The sequence below is a fragment of the Dendrobates tinctorius genome, unplaced genomic scaffold (genome assembly GCF_039654945.1).
Source record: "Dendrobates tinctorius isolate UK_male_01 unplaced genomic scaffold, ASM3965494v1 ptg000250l, whole genome shotgun sequence".
NCBI lineage: Eukaryota > Metazoa > Chordata > Amphibia > Anura > Dendrobatidae > Dendrobates > Dendrobates tinctorius.
The window spans coordinates 44,728,699-44,745,152 of NW_027361917.1; the positions used below are offsets into that span (position 1 = coordinate 44,728,699).

General features: G+C 42.4%; 1 protein-coding gene across 1 annotated transcript in view; it reads right to left on the reverse strand.

The window, feature by feature from the left end:
* The window catches only part of PPP1R14C (protein phosphatase 1 regulatory inhibitor subunit 14C), an 82,976-nt gene that overhangs the window by 15,031 nt on the left and 51,491 nt on the right, over positions 1-16,454 (reverse strand). Inside the window, exons 2-3 of the mRNA XM_073557661.1 lie at positions 4,258-4,341; positions 361-393 (exon numbers count right to left, since the gene is read on the reverse strand). Coding sequence (XP_073413762.1) covers positions 361-393; positions 4,258-4,341 — 117 coding nt within the window. The remainder of the gene's footprint in view (positions 1-360; positions 394-4,257; positions 4,342-16,454) is intronic.

Here is a 16,454-nt window from a genome sequence, read left to right on the forward strand (position 1 = left end):
GTAATGCATGACCTTGGAGGAATAGCGTCTAACTGATTTGACCAAGGTCATACAAAAGATTATGGATCTGTATTACTGTCCTATTCTCTTTAATATAAAAGACACCTGGTTCTAAGAGCTACCACCAATTTACTTGGGAACACCTCTGAACAAAAGTGCCTCATTTTAAGCAGACGGAACCTCAAGTTTTACCAACTTTGTTTGCAAACAATACTAGTTCATATAGGAAAGTCAACTAAAATTTGCTTTATGTTATTGTAAATATTAAAAGGGCATAATATTGCCATTTGCTCCTTGTGCTCGAGCAAGGCATTTTATAAAGCATACATTAGAAGACTATTTAAAATAAATATCAATTACCTCTGTTGGTTTGTAGCAATCTACTAATGATTCCTGAAAGAGAAGATAAAATGAATGAAGACAAAACAAACTACAGGTGTCCAATATTAAAAGGAAGCAATCAGAAAATTGTCCCTACATTTGGGCAGTGATTTTTCTTCTCCACATCACAATCTTTATTAAAAACATAGTTCATACTCTTGCAGTTTTTACAAAGACCATTGGCATTTTTTTTCCCCAACTCGCAATTCCTGTCCTTTCAGTAGTTCTCTTATCAGTAGAGGCAGACTGATAACACCCCTATACACAGCTGATGACACAGAATCCATCATAATATGCGATGTCAGAGGTGAACCACTCCCAACCCCTCCCTTCAGAGACCTTTAGGCCGGGAATCACTTTAGGCTACTTTCACATTTCCGTTTTGAAGCATCAGGCGCGATGTGGCGAAAAATGTAAAAACCGGATCCGGCGCCTGTTGCCACCGAAACCGGCTTTTTTCCCCATAGACTTGCATTATCGCCGCATTGCGCCTGATGGCCATGCGGCGTGTCCGGCTTTTGCCGGAAACGGCAAAAAATGCCGGACCGCTTTTTTGCAGAGCGCATGCCCGAAGACTCTCACTCCTTCTCCGTATCCGGCAAAAACAGATGATCCGGGGGGCTGCGCTTCTACCGGATCAGGTTTGACAACTTTTCGCCACAGCCCGCCAGATTTAAAATCCGGAAATGTGAAAGTAGCCTTATTCTTGTGCAAGCAACTAGGGCCGGTTATGCAGACACTCTGCTCAAACTTTGTCAGACTGGGCCTTGTCAGTGCACGGTGTTCCAATTAGCTCGCATGAGAGAATCGCAGTACAGGTACAGAGGATTCGGAGAAAGTAATTTCTCCATCCCCTCCATCCGAGGTAATTGGACTGCACTCAGATGACATCCAAATTTAAGAAACCAAGAGAACTATACTGGAGTACAAAGTCCATAATAATATAATATTGAAGTTTATTGAAATAAATTAAAAAAAAAAAAAAAAAAAGACAATAAATGCATATACATTCAATATAATATAAAGATCAGACAAAAAAATGGCTGGGGTCATATAATAAAGTTAGAGCAAATTTGCCTAAAGTACAGACAGCGCACAGGGATTACTAGGATCACACCTCCTCACAATAAGAGTCATTATACAAGTAAACAGAGTAATCAGAGGTGTGAACAAGTACTTAAGCAAAGTGCTTACCCATAATGAACTGCACAGGACCACAGACCGCAGCAACCATCCCCTCCATCCGAGGTAATTGGACTGCACTCAGATGACATCCAAATTTAGTCTGATGTTTCACATGCACCCATAAACTTGTATGGGTGTGTGTGGTCCCATCATAGGATGCATTCCCAGCATGCTGCGACTGTGGTTTTCTGATGCCGAATAGGAATCTATAATATAACGCTGGGAGCGTCACTGTCTGAAGCCTTTATAGACTGCGCAAGTGCGACACGCCTGTGCAGTCTGGACAGAGTAACGCACCCGAGGATGAGGGAGGGTGGCCCAGGAGATTGCGGTATGCGTAAGCACTGAACGCATACCGCGATCTCCAGCACAACACCTTACAGAGATCCGATTTTGCCGCGGGGTCTTGCTGGAATGTCAGGAGAGGGTGGGTTGTGGCGTCAGAATCGGCACATTCCCAGTCCGCGCTTTCCGGCGCCATATTGTGGAATACACACTGCAGCGCGTCTTCAAGAAAATGGCACAGGAAAAAGATGACTTTGCAGGCGTCGATTTCGCCGGCACAATCCCACCCTCTCCTGACATCATGGCGAGACCCCGCGGCAATACCAGCATGGGGAGGGGGATGAGTGGTACCATGCATACCAGAATAAGAACGTAAGAGGTGCCATGTATACCAGGATTGAGGGTGAGGGGACCATGCATACCAGGATAGGGATAAGGGGGTACCATGCATACATACCAGGATTGGGGGGGGGGGGTGAGGGGGACCATGCATACCAGGATGAGGAATGGGGTGCCATGCATACCAGGATTGGGGGGGGGGGGGGGGGGGACAATACATACCAGGATAGGGATGAGCGGGCCATGCATACCAGTATTGGGGGTGAGGGGTAGCATGCATATCAGGATTGGGGGGGGGGGGTGAGAGGACCATGCATACCAGGATTGGTGTGGGATGAGGGGTACCATACATACCTGGATAGGGATGAGGGGTGCCATGCACACCAGGGTTGGGGGGACCATACATACCAGAATAGGGATGAGGGGGCCATGCATACCATTACAGGGATGAGGGGTACCATACATACCAGAATAGGGATGAGGGGTACCATGCATACCAGGATGAGGAATGGAGTGCCATGCATACCAGGATTGGGGGGGACTATACATACCAGAATAGGGATGAGGGGGCCATGGACACCATTATAGGGATGAGGGGGTACCATGCATACCAGGATAGGAGGGGGCAGCACATACCAGGATGGGAGACCATACAGCAATAAAAATGCTTGCCACCCGGGCGTAAAATGGGTTCATAGCTAGTGAGAAAATAATCACAGATCTGAGTTGCCCCATAGTATAACATTGGGCTGAGTGCTAGGTGATAAAATACAGCAAAGTTCTCAGTCATTTTATACGTTGGTGTGAACGAGGCCTCAAACGCACTCATTAGATTCTTCAATATAAAAGATGGGGAAATTGACCATTGTGGCCATGTATACAGGTTTCCTGAAAACAAGAAAAAAAAAAAAAAAAAAAAAAAAAAAAAAAAGGATTCTTAAAAAGCCTCAGTAGTCAATGCAAGTTTTTTTTTTTTTATTAAACAAAAAAAAAAAAAAAAAAACAGCAATTTAATGGATAGGTCATTTTTTGATGATACCTTCCCTACAAATTGGATGACCAAACCAACTTCATGAAAGCGGATTATACTGGATGGATACACTCAGGACTTGTGGGGTTTAAAAGGGCATATCTGGGACTTTATCGGAGAAAAAAAAAAAAAAAAAAATGTACCCGAGCACTAACAAGCAGGTAGTTGAGCTTACCTTCTGGTCATGCACGGCACCGTTCTTGCCTGGCACTGAGCATTTACATGCTCCTGCCGGGAATTCAGCTGCCTCGGACGTGATGGGGTGGGACTTCTGATTGACAGCCGGCTCCATTAGTTAGAGAGCAGGGATATGGCTATCAGAATGATGTTAGAAGTCCCGCCCCCATCGACAGAGCGGAGCAGAAAAGACTTCTCCGCTCTGTAAATGTGACGTCAGCAGAAGCTTCCGAATCCCCAGCAGAAGCGGTGTGTGACCGCTCTATACTGATGAAGAACAGCACCATGCACAACAGGCAAGTAAGCTGCAATTACCTGCCTGCTAATGCTTAGGCACATTTTTTATTTTTCCATAAAAGTCATGAATATACCCATTAAAAGGACAAGGAATAACAGATTCATGAACAATCGCTATAAAAAAAAAAAAAATTTAAAAAAAATAAAAGGGGGCAACAAACTAAAATTCAGGGCTTTTGTTATTACCAGTCTATATAGTTTACCAAGCCCAAGTGATCAGAACCATTGATAAAACTGAGTGTTGGCCCCTAAACAGCATTTCCCATTCCCTTTTTCGATGTTGTGCTACATGATTTATCATGGCCAACAACAGTGAATGAAACAAATCAGAGAAAAGTAATAGTAGTGTCTGGCATATCAGACCAGTAAGGGGGGGGGGGTTTATTTCGGGATGAAGTATTCCATCATTTCCAGTGGATTAAGCATACACTGACTAGAATGCTCCCATTAGGTGACACCTTTGTAGGATGCTTTTACTATTCCAGTGTGAAAACACCCATATACGGTACTTGAAGGTCGATTTCTACATACACTATACAGTGTAAAAAGTATGAAGGCGGTACCTGTAATTTGCCAACCCGTTCTTCTTCACTAGCTGCATCTAGAAGATCGTCTATATCTATTTCTACTTCTGGCATTTCTTCTTCCTAAAAGGAAACAAGGATACGAGTTGGAATAACAAATTTTCACAATATGCTAATAGTATGATAGACATGCCAGCAGTTGTGTATAATTTACAATTTATTATAATTATTCATTAGGGGGATACTTCGGTGAAGCCAACAACTGAACTGTTGCAGCAGCGCGCAGAAATCCAGCCAGCGTCAGCAGCGCTTGTACGCTGTATAGCACAATCAGAAACCAGCAACAAGCTGAGAAGTAGCAAATGAAAATGCCCTCTGTTCTTCAGAACGGACAATGTTAGGAGAAAAATTGCAAAATTGACATTTTTCGCAAGTACTTTGCAATAATTTAAAAAGGAGGTCTACATTTTTTTAAATTATTAAAATTGGAATCAATCTAGGATACCAAGAACGGTCAGCATTTTGGGCTTTTATTCTTCTACATTAATTAACCTATTTAAAGGCAACCAAGTCATTTCTAGTCCTTCAATTACCCCTGCGTTAGGGTGCGTCCCAGTATCTCCAACACGGTCTAACGGCAAATTTGTAGATTTCCCAAAAGTTGTTGTTTTGCCACAGTTCTGCAATAAAGCGCTGCCCTACAGAGGACTAGAAACAGGAGTGTTACACCGGCTGAGCGATTACATTAAAACACATTCTGAACAGCGGGATTGGTTTGGCATTACAGAGTTAAGCAAATATGTTTGGAATCGGTTCGCCAAACCTGAATATGCCATTTTGGTTCCCTATTCATGTCGAATTTATGTTTGATGGCTCGGTTCCAAACATAATTGTTCATTTCTACTCCCATTGACGTTTGGCGAATATTGCAAAAAACATTCGTTGATCATAATCGGAAGCAAATTTTGAAAAATGATCTCAACTCTAATTACACACACATTGGGGATACTGGAAAATAGCCCACTACAGAGCTGACAGCAGTCAAACTAATGTGAACGCTTCCCTTTAACAGATTTTTTTTTCTTCATCTCTGGGGTCGTTTCCATCACATTTATGGTTTGGCATACTTTAAATGAGCCAGGATCTCTATAATAGAATTTCTTTGGTGCTGTACAGTAATATGACTAGCATAACACAGAACAATCACATATCTATGCACAACAGATTCATTCTCTGAAATACACAGGAACCAGCGTGGTTGAGGAGGCTGAAGAGACGCAAATTCCCAAGCATGCCTACGTCAAAATAGATCAGATATACAAGAACTGCAGGGCAAATCTGTTATTCCATATCCAATGGGCAAACGTGAAGCCGGAAACATGCACAAAGCAAGCATTCACTAAGTATGAGTAGGTGCTGTTATTTATTAAAATAAAGATTTTATGAAAATGCCTTTCCCATAAGAAAAAAAAAAAAAAAAAAACACTTTGTAGGCAATACAATATGTAGATGCCATCAGCAGGAATTTACATTGCTAGAAACAAGATGCGACCTAAGGTGGAGACAATCCAAATGCTGAGCATGTAGGATAATAATAGGCACCATTTGACGCCATAGCAGAAAACAGTTTCACATGGTTCTGTATTGTGCTGAAAATTACAAGCGAGCAGACTGCACGCAGCATGAACAAGGATTTAGTTCCCTGAGAGAAGATTATAAATAGCAGCGTGCAGAGGGAAATTTCACGACAAACTGTTCCGAGCTTCCCATCAGCACAGCACCAGTGTCTGCGCAGCCAATGTCAAGCCAAGAGGCCTCTGGTATACTTCAGCTCTACACTGGGACATCACGGAAAAGTTGTAGGGACACTTCATTGTAAGTTCTGGAAATGGATAGTCACAAGAAGAATGTACCTGGTCTTGAGCATATGAGAAGTATCTGGCTGGTTTTACACCTATCTATTGGGGCCGCAAAAATACGGTTTCTATGGGGCCCAAAATCGGCCTCTAAAAATTAGCAAGAGGGCCGTGCTCCGTGTGGCCATTTTTGCGGCCGTGACACAGCCGCAAAGCATTTCAATGGCACCGCAAAAAACACCAAGTTGTTTTTGCGGTTCACCGTATTTGCGGATCGCCATTTAACTATTTGTTCTAACAGGGAAAAAATGGCAATCCGAGGTTTTTTGCAGCTCGTTTTTGCGGGAGACCGCAAAAATCATGGCAATACGGCCCGCAAAAATAGCCTGTAAAAACGGGCCACAAAAAACAGGGCAAGTGTAAAACCAGCCTTACTAACACAGCAAGGAATAAGAGAAAAATGGTCTGGCAATAATCCTTTGCTGGACTGGTTCCATATACACCATCGAAAACTCCTTGACACCTCCCAAATTATCAAGAAATTCATGGAAAAAACAAAAACAAACAAATGCACAAGGAAACTGCTCTCTTGGTTCTCCTCCTAGCTGACTGCTCCTTCATTGCATCTTTTTCTGGTTCCTCTGAAAAGGGAAGAGTGTTGTGAGTTCATTTTCCCCTTCACCATTGAGGTCTGATGAACTCCCTCTTCTGGTGAAGGAAGGTAGTGAGGCTGATTACCAAGCATCTGGGCAGGATGATGACTGGGTGACAGGAATTGCTGACTGGATATAAGGCAGTCAACATCCTTCTGCCTTGCTGGTGATCTCTGAGGGATTCTAGGAGACCAGTCTGATTCCTGCTCCTCAAAAGCTAAGTTTTCTGCTCTGCCTTTTGCATTTGTGTTTTGGTTTTGTTTTTCCTTGTTTTTCTGGATTTCTGCCATTCGCTGCTGGGGTGTGCTGAAATCCTTTTTGCTCTGTCTTCAGAAGATACCCGAGTGCTGATATAGTCTTTTTGAAGCCTAGCGTCTTCAGGGCTTTTTTCCCCTATCAGCTGTTGGCTCTTGTTTTGATAGGGTTTTGGCAGATTACAGACAGCAGCTTTTCTATCCTGTCCTATGTAGTTAGCTTGGGCCCCATCTTTTGCTCAGCCTGTGTGAGTGTTTTTTCATCTTTCTTCACCGTCATTATATGTTGGGGGCTGCCTATTGCTTTGGGGTCTGCTCTGGGGCAGTTTAGATTTCCCTGTCTTTAGGCTATGTAGTTCTCCGGCTGTGATCGAGGGGTCTAGGGCACCGTAGGAACCCCCCACGGCTAGTTGTTGTTGATAGGTTCAGGGGTCTGTAATCCGATAGCTGCCAACTTCTCTGGTTTTCTGGACTTAGCTAGTATTTCTGTTTTTGCCTCCTACGGTGACTCATTCATAACAGACGAGGTTGTCCGGTCTAAAATGAAAAGTCACAGACTTATGAATTCCCCCTGCCCACACACTGTGCGCTGCGAGGATCCCTGGTTTCTGAGCTGGTAACATGTGATAGGCATACTCTCGACCAGAGCCCGACTAGTGGGCGCACTAAACAAGTTTTGCATGACGCATAAATCATTGCTGTTCCCAACTCAAATCTGTGCTGCGAGGATTCACCGTGACTTTAGGACTTTATTTTAGACTGGACAAAGACATGTTTAATTTGACAGTCAATGGAAAGAGGTGAAAACCTTGACCCCGTAGATGCTCTCGTAGCGCAAAACTGTTGTAGTTTGATTGCTGTCCCCTCCGCTCAGTTTTAAACTGCTTTGAATAAAAGGATTGCATCAGGTACGGTGAGTGATGCTTTTTTTTTTTTTTTTTTTTTTTTTTTATTGGGCAACCCTTTTAATCCCCTCTTCCATTTATTGTCAGGGTTCCTCATGGCTCAGTTCCCTACTCTACCTATATACTGTCCCTATTGAACAAACCATCAGAAGATTTGGATTTCAGTACCATCTCTGTGCTGATGACACCCAAATTATACCATCTCCTGACAGCTCGCCTGCATTACTACAAATTGCCAGCGATTATCTTTCGGCAGTCTAACATTTCCTCCCTCTATCCAAAACTAAATCTGTACAAAACGGAATTCCTTCTGTTTCCTCCCTCTACCAGCCTTCCCAAACCCAATATGGTCATTTCCATGTGTGGTTCTACCATTACTGCCCACCCAGCAGCACGTCAGCTGTCCAGAGGTTACAATATAGTTAAACGCAGATCTTTGCTTCACTCCCTACAGTCGATCACGTCCCCAAAACATCAAAAACATCTCTAGAATTTTATATTTTCTTACATTTGACTTTGCAAAGTTACTGTTGCTTTCATTCTCGCCAGGACTATTGCAACCCTCTCCACCATAGTCCTTTCCAACCACTACACTGATGCCTCTATCCTGTGCCAGTCATTGCACTGGTTGCCCATCCGCTGCAGGGTTCAATATAAAGTTATCACTCACACCCACCAAGAGCTCTATGGTTCAGTACCACCCTACATCTCCTTCATGTGTAACCATCACCCTACCCGTGCCCTAGTAAACTGAAGGCCAACATCCACAATAATCTGAACCTTCCATTCTAGTCTCAAACATCTGGGGAGATGGTCAATTCTCTGGAATGCAGTACCCAGGACAAATCGATTAATTCCCAGTTGTAAGTATGCCCAAAAAACACGCAAGTGAGGCGATCGGCAGTCTAAAGAAATGAAACTATTCCAATTTTGCCCTTCCGAGATTTTCTTTCAAATCTGGTCTCTTGCAGTATCTGTTAACCAACCAGGGCTGTGGCGTCGGTAAGCCAAACCTGCGACTCTGACTCCTCAATTTCCCTTACACCGACTCCACGACTCAGACTCCCACATATATTGCTTATATTTAAGTGAAAAATGTATTCTAGTATAATGTGAACATCAGACATTAAATCATTTTTATGATACAATAATCAAGATATTTAGATAGAACATAATATTTATTGGAATACAACTTTAGAACACAAAAAACTAATTGTAAACATGTAATACACTATGTAATATCGATTACACACACTAAAAAATATAATATATATATATATATTTTTTTTTTTAAACTATAAGTGGCAAAACAGTATTAAAAAAAACATACTAAACATTTGTGCCGTCTATGAATTTGTTCTATGAAATAAAATTGCCTCCATCAGATCCTCCTTCATAGATGACCTCAAATCTGACCTAATAATTTTAAGGCTAGAGAACAACCTCTCTACAGTAACTTGGGTTGGAGGCAAAGCCGTAACCACATGGGCAACATCTCTAACAATTTCCGGGTATAAAGGAATTTCCTCATGCAGTCAGTTTTGATGAACGGTTGAATTTTTCTATTTCTTTGAGAACAAGTGAAACATTTTGCTGAAATTTGGTTAATCTGCTTGCTATAGGAGACAGAGTGAAATCTTTTTCCTTGCGGCAACGCTTTGCCTGCTCCATGTCATACAAATACTTGTCAAAGTCAAACTCCTCATCTGATGAGGATGAAGATATGGCAGCAGCAGCACTGTCAGGACCCGAGTCCTCTTGCGCCTGGCAGTCCTCCTTTAGGCCACGCTTCCTAACTGCTACCTCAGTCAGAGCTTCTTTTCCTTTAGTAAGCGGTTGATCATCAAGCAATATACGATGACTTAGGTCCACATAAACAGCTGCCAGAAAAATTTTATTTTCCAATAGCTGTGTCTCTCTCCGTTTCATTGAAGCATAAATGCCATCTGCGATTGAACAGTAAAATAGCAAGTTCTTCCGCTCCCTCATGAAAATTCCAGGAGTTAAATCCTCAGCTTGTAATTTTTTAGTCACAGTAAATGGGTGATTAAGCAATTCCTTCAATTCAGCCACCTGTGTCCATTGACCTTCATTTAGGGTTACCTGAGGGTTCGCCATATCTATAAGAAACGGTTTTAGTTGATCAACAATTGCCCTTTTCCAGCACGTCTCTTCAAGATGGAATCAATTTTAGGGGTTCTGGCGGCAATAACCAATTTCCTCACTTTTCCAATCAGATTTCCAGCATGTCCCTCTTGCAGACTCTCTCTTATTGCCAGCTGCAGCGTGTGCACAACACAGCGCGTGCACAACACAGCGCATGTGATGAATAGGAAAGTGTTTTGAAGCAGCTTCAACAAGATCTATTTCTACAGTATAATTTTGCTGTTCTTCTGTAGTAATATCTGTTTGTTCCTCAGTTACATGAACAGCACTGTGGCCTTCCAGCTCAAACATACTGAATCCTAAATGTTCCTCTAGCTGTTGTTCATTACTCCCATTCATCAGTGTAATTGTACTTATGTTTGAAGCATTGTCCGTTACAATTGCAAGAACCTGTTCTTTTTTGAGTTCGTAATCTTGCAGAACTTTTTCCACTAAGGCCTGGAGAAACTGGCTGCTGTGATGAGCTTTAGTATCTGTTACTGCCAGCGTGTTGGTAACAATTTTTGTTGTCACAAACATATCGAACATTGATGACAAAACAGTTCACTCTGACGTGTGCAGGCATACATTTTAAGAAACGTGAAGCGTCTTTTGAGAGTCTTTTTAAGATCTTCCTTTTGTTTAAGGGGTTCTTCAATCACTAATTTTCTAATACTTTCTCTTTCCAGAGAAACACCAAGTTTGGGGGCCATTTCTCCATTAAGAGCTGTAAAAGCTGGTCGTGCAAATAATGTTAATGGTACACCGTCCTTCACAACAAGCTGTATGAGCTGTCTTTTAGACATATCTGCTGTCATTGTTACAGTAATTTTGTCACTTACAAAATATCTTGTTAATGATGTTTGAGATGCTCTTTCCGCCTCCTTTGCCTGGCAGGAAGTGTTAGTCTGTGTGCTACCTGGCTTTCATTCTTTTTGTTACAGATAAGATATGGAGACAAATATGGATAAATAGAGCAGATTTCTAATCTGCTTTTGATATTGAAAACATTATCTATGAGCTCAAAAACCTTTCAGGTGATGCGTTTTTTTAAAAATCTGATCGGCTTTTGCAGCTGAAAAACGTATCCACAAAAAACGCAAAAAAAACGCTGTGTGTGAATGTAGCCTTAGATCAGGAATATAAGCCATTTACAGGGCATTTCATAACTTTCCCAAATTCCTATGAAAAAATATTCAGCACATTCTGCATTGAACTACTGTACCCAATTTATTATATATTTTAGGAGTCGGTCCATTTTATACCGACTCCACCAAAATGAGCACCGACTCCACGACTCCGACTCCACAGCCCTGCTGTTAACACATCCTCCAACTCTTAGTAGCACTGAATCTGTACATATAGATCCTGGCTGGTGACTAGCTCATTTAGAGGTTTTTGTTTTGTTCTTTAAAGTGGTGAAGGAAAAAAAAAACCCCACATTATACATGTTGGGCGTTTCCTACTAATTCCGTTCTGGTGAATTATATTGCCAGGTCAGTTTACTGTATAGTGAACATAGCAAATAAGCCCCCCAAAAAACAATTGCACTTTTTTTTTTTTTAACAATTTTAACACATTTGGAATTTTTTTGCAAGCTTTCCAATACATCACATGACATGATAAAGTGGTCACAGCGTGAAGGGTTTAACTGTTTGAGGTCTATGGATAAAGTATCCAGTTCTCTACTTTGGAAGCGTTGCAGCTTGCAATCAGAGGTACGGTATACATGTGGAGGAAATCTACATAAAATAGAGGCTCAAACTTAAAACAGGACTAAATTTTCTATGTCAGATTACAAATCATTTTACAGAGTGAAAGACGACCAATAAACTTCTGTTACATCAGAACGAGGTCAGATGTGAAGTGTCAGGATAGCCTTGTTTCTTGGAGAACAGGTTGTTTTATATAGCAAGTCAACAGAAGTCAAACCCTCCAGAGGTGCAGCCGGCCTTTCACTCACTTTTAATGTATGTTTACATAGAAATAATAGGAAACAAAACTATTTGCCCATGTGAACATAAAAGCTAAACACACAAGTTTGCCATCAGCTGGTGCTCTTTAAAGGAAAAAAAACATAGTAATTTAAAATACAGAAGTCTAGCTATAGTTTAAAGCAAATATTTCTCAAAATATCTCAAAAGCAGCTTGAGCTCAAAAACGGAGAATAGTTGTAATAAAACTTGATATTATGACTTTGCAAACTGACAATATAAATGTCGTTATTTGAAGCAAGTCTTACAAACAGCCAAAATATAGCAATGCACACATTTTTCATCTTTATGGAGATGACAATACAAAAACCTGAGAAGACATACGATGAGGTCATGCCAATTAAATATCACAAGGTAAAAATAGCACCAAATGGAATGTAATCATTGCAGACGAGCTACACGCACAAACAACTAAGCAAATGTCACACAGACCGACAAAACAGCAAAGACAATGTTATATAGACCAAAATAGCTGTCAGGTGGGTGCAAGGAAAAAAAAAAAAAAAAAAAAAAATATAATATAAAAAAAAAAAAAAAATGAAAAGACCACAAGACGCTCCTGCATTCTTTCATGTAGGCACAAGAAAACGGGAGGCTGTTCTGTCCGATATTTGAGTAGCATTAATCTTATTGTGCTCTGCATTGACCAATTTTTAGCTCTCCTTCATAAAAGAGCAAAAGGAGTGTTTTCTGCAATGTGTAAAAATTTAAATGGGGATGTCCAGGACATACATCTGGAAGAGGAAGTCTGGCAGCTGGAAGCAAATTGTGTACAAAGCTGGGAAACTACAGTGCCGCACACTGTTTTGTGGCTGTTCTTCTACACTGCAACTTTGCTCCTATTGACGTGTGCCCGTATGAAGCGGTGGTGTTCCAATCTGGACACCGTTTACCTCTAACTTCTGAGAGAGATGCAAACAGCTGGTTGGTGGGCGTGCTGGGTTTCAGACCCCTTCCAATCAGATAATCTTAACAATTGGTCAGTTTAAAGTCTGGGACAACCATTTTAAAAGGCAAAATGGAATCTACAATTTATGTACATTGTAAACAAAAAAAAAAAAATAAATAAATACATACTGTACCTTTCTATATACAAAATGCTCAGCTTAATTGAGTACATCTCCTATGAAAAGTCAGACTCCGTTCTGGAATTCAGTGAGATTTTGAATAGTTTCCAACAGTTCCATAGAACATTATTTAACCCATAAAATAAAAAGTAAATGTAATATAAGCCTTCAGCTTTACTCAAATAAGTTGATGCAAAAATGCATACAAACCACATGAAAAACTTACTACATCTAGGATTTTGTTTGTTTGACCTCCATGATTAAAGTGAACCAGTCACCAGGTTTTGCAGATATGAATTACAGTCACCACCTGTCTGGCTACTCCCATCTTCTTGCGATGCCATAGTCCTTCTAGGTTCGTGTGGATGAGGAGTCCCTGCATCATCCACACAGTGTCCTCGGCATCATGCAGGTGCTGGGAAGGGTCAAAGCTCCGATGCCTGCACACTGCAGTACTTTGCTCTGACATCAACAGGGCAGGGAAGTTTGCCTGCGCAGGTGCACGAGGATGGCATCCCAAGAAGGGAGGCGCTGGACCAAGAGCAGCGAAACCCCTCGGACCAGACATTAAAGAATGCTGTATATCAGCCCTGAAAGGTGTTGGCTGTAACTCCTATTGGCCCAATCTGGTGACAGGTTCCCTATACCCACTTTCTGACCTCAGACGCAATATTTCGTCCGAGGTCAGATCCTCTGCCTTGTTGAGGGTTCCGGCGGTGAGCCCGCATCAAAGCCGGGACATGTCAGCTGTTTTGAACAGGTATCTGACTAAAAGGGATAAACGGGCACCACCCACAATATATACTCAGGTGGGATCACCTAGTGCATATAAATAAATTAACACAGTAACAAATTAAGAGAAAAGTATATGCACACAAATAGGGATCACCATACACTAATACAGTCAAAAATCAAATTTTATTATAGTGAACACAACAAGCAAACACTTAGTTTAAAAACAATTAAAATGTCTGAACTCACAGACACACATAGACAAACAAAAACAATGGGTCATGTTAATAGACAGTTAAGTACTGTGGGCCCCAGAATTAACCATTTAATCAAGTAACAAATATCTACTGAATTTCAATATCTGGGATCTAACACCACAGGTTAACAATCCCAATCCTATTCATTGTCATAATATCATGGTGTTAATACAAATATACCAGAATATCTACATATCAAGTCCTATAGGGAAACACTGTGATTGCATAAGGGATACACAGGCAAAATAAATGCCATGTGTATGCATCAAATTCTCAACATGTTACCACTAAATCAAATACAAGAAAATAGGGACAACATAACCCCTTTCCCTAACATGATATCACCTGGTTTCTGAGGACAAGCAGACCAATGATTAAATTGTATGGGACCCCCAAACCCATGCGTATCGACACTATGAAGTGTCTTTCTCAAGGTCACCTTGGGGCTCGGAAGGGAAGTAGTGGCGTTTTGAAATGTTGACTTGATGGAATGGTCTGCGGGCGTCATGTTACGTTTGCAGAGCCCTTGATGCGCCTAAACAGTGGAAACCCCCCACAAGTGACCCCATTTTGGAAACTAGACCCCCCAAGGAACTTATCTAGATGTGTGGTGAGTACTTCGAACCCCCGAGTGCTTCACAGAAATTTATAACGCAGAGCCATGAAAATAAAAAAATCATTTTTTTCCACAAAAATAATTATTTTAGCCCCCAATTTTTTATTTTCCCAAGGGTAACTGGGGAAGTTAGACCTCAAAAGGTGTTGAGCAATTCCCCCCCCCCCCCCCCCCCCCGAGTATGCCGATACCCCATATGTGGGGGTAAACCACTGTTTGACTTTTAAAACGCAAAATTGGCTGGAATAAATGGTGGCACCATGTCGCGTTCAGAGACCCTGTGATGTGCCTAAACAATGGAAACCCCACCATTCTAACTCCAACCCTAAACCCAACCCTGATAATCCTAACCACAACCCTAAACCCAACACACCCCTAACCCTAATCCCAACTCTAAACCTAACTACAAGCCTAACCCTAATCCCAACCCACCCCTAACCCTAATTGCAACCCTAATCACAACCCTAGCCCTAATCCCAACCCCAATTCCAGCCCTAACCCTAATGCCAGCCCTAACCCTAATGCCAGCCCTAACCCTAATGCCAGCCCTAACCCTAATGCCAGCCCTAACCCTAATGCCAGCCCTAACCCTAATGCCAGCCCTAACCCTAATGCCAGCCCTAACCCTAATGGAAAAATAAAAAATATTTTCTTTATTTTATTACATGTCCCTACCTATGGGGGTGATAAAGGGGGGTTTTATTTACTTTTTTTTATTTTGATCACTGAGTTTTTTGAGGTGCCAAAACTGTCAGGGAATCACAATGTTATATCAACGAAAGACTGAATCTAGGCCATCAGAAAGAACACCAACTCCATCACCATCATCAAACCTCTCTCAGTCCGCCCTGTCCACCGCTAGTTCCACCATAGGCAGCTCTCAAGTCCAGCTCACCCTGCCAGAGACTGAGTAGGACAAGAAATTACTCATCCTCTCATCCGCGTACACAGGGTTTGAACGCCCACACTGCCAAACTAATCTTGTTAGAGATGATGCCCTATCGGTTGGTGGAAAGCGCAGCTTTCTGCGAACTCATGGCCTACGCAGTACCACGCTATGAACTACCCAGTCGCCACTTTTCTCGCAAAGCCATCCCAGCCCTCCGCCTTCATGTGAAGGACCGCATTTTCCATGCACTCAAGCAATCAGTGAATGGAAAGGTGCACCTCCCAACTGATGCATGGTCCAGTAGGCATGGCCAGGGTCGTTACGTGTCCATCACTGCGCACTGGGTTAATGTGGTGGATGCAGGGTCCACAGGGGACAGCGGTGGTGGGACAGTGCTGCCTAGCCCACGGTATAGGAAAACAGTTGGCTGTAGGCGTTCGACCCTCCTCCTCCTCTAGAAGCGAAAGCTCGTCCCCAGAGCGCAGTCGCAGCAGCACTCCATCCGCAGCTGCCAGTGTTGCACACGAGGTGTCCCCCTATCGATCAGCTAGTGGAAAGCATCAGCAGGCTGTGTTGAAATGATGTGTTTGGGCGACAGACACACCACGGAGGTACTGGCCGACTACTTTCAGCACCAAACCGAGTCATGGCTGGGCAGTCTACATCTTGAGGCAGGCAAGGTAGTTAGCGATAACGGCCATAATTTTGTGGCTGCCATAGCCCTTTCAAAACTCAGACATATACCTTGCTTGGCTCACACCTTGAACCTGGTGGTGCAGCGCTTCCTCAATAATTATCCGGAGTTAACAGGCCTGCTCCAGAAGGTTCGAAAACTCTGCTCGCACATCCGCCGGTCGCCCGTACACTC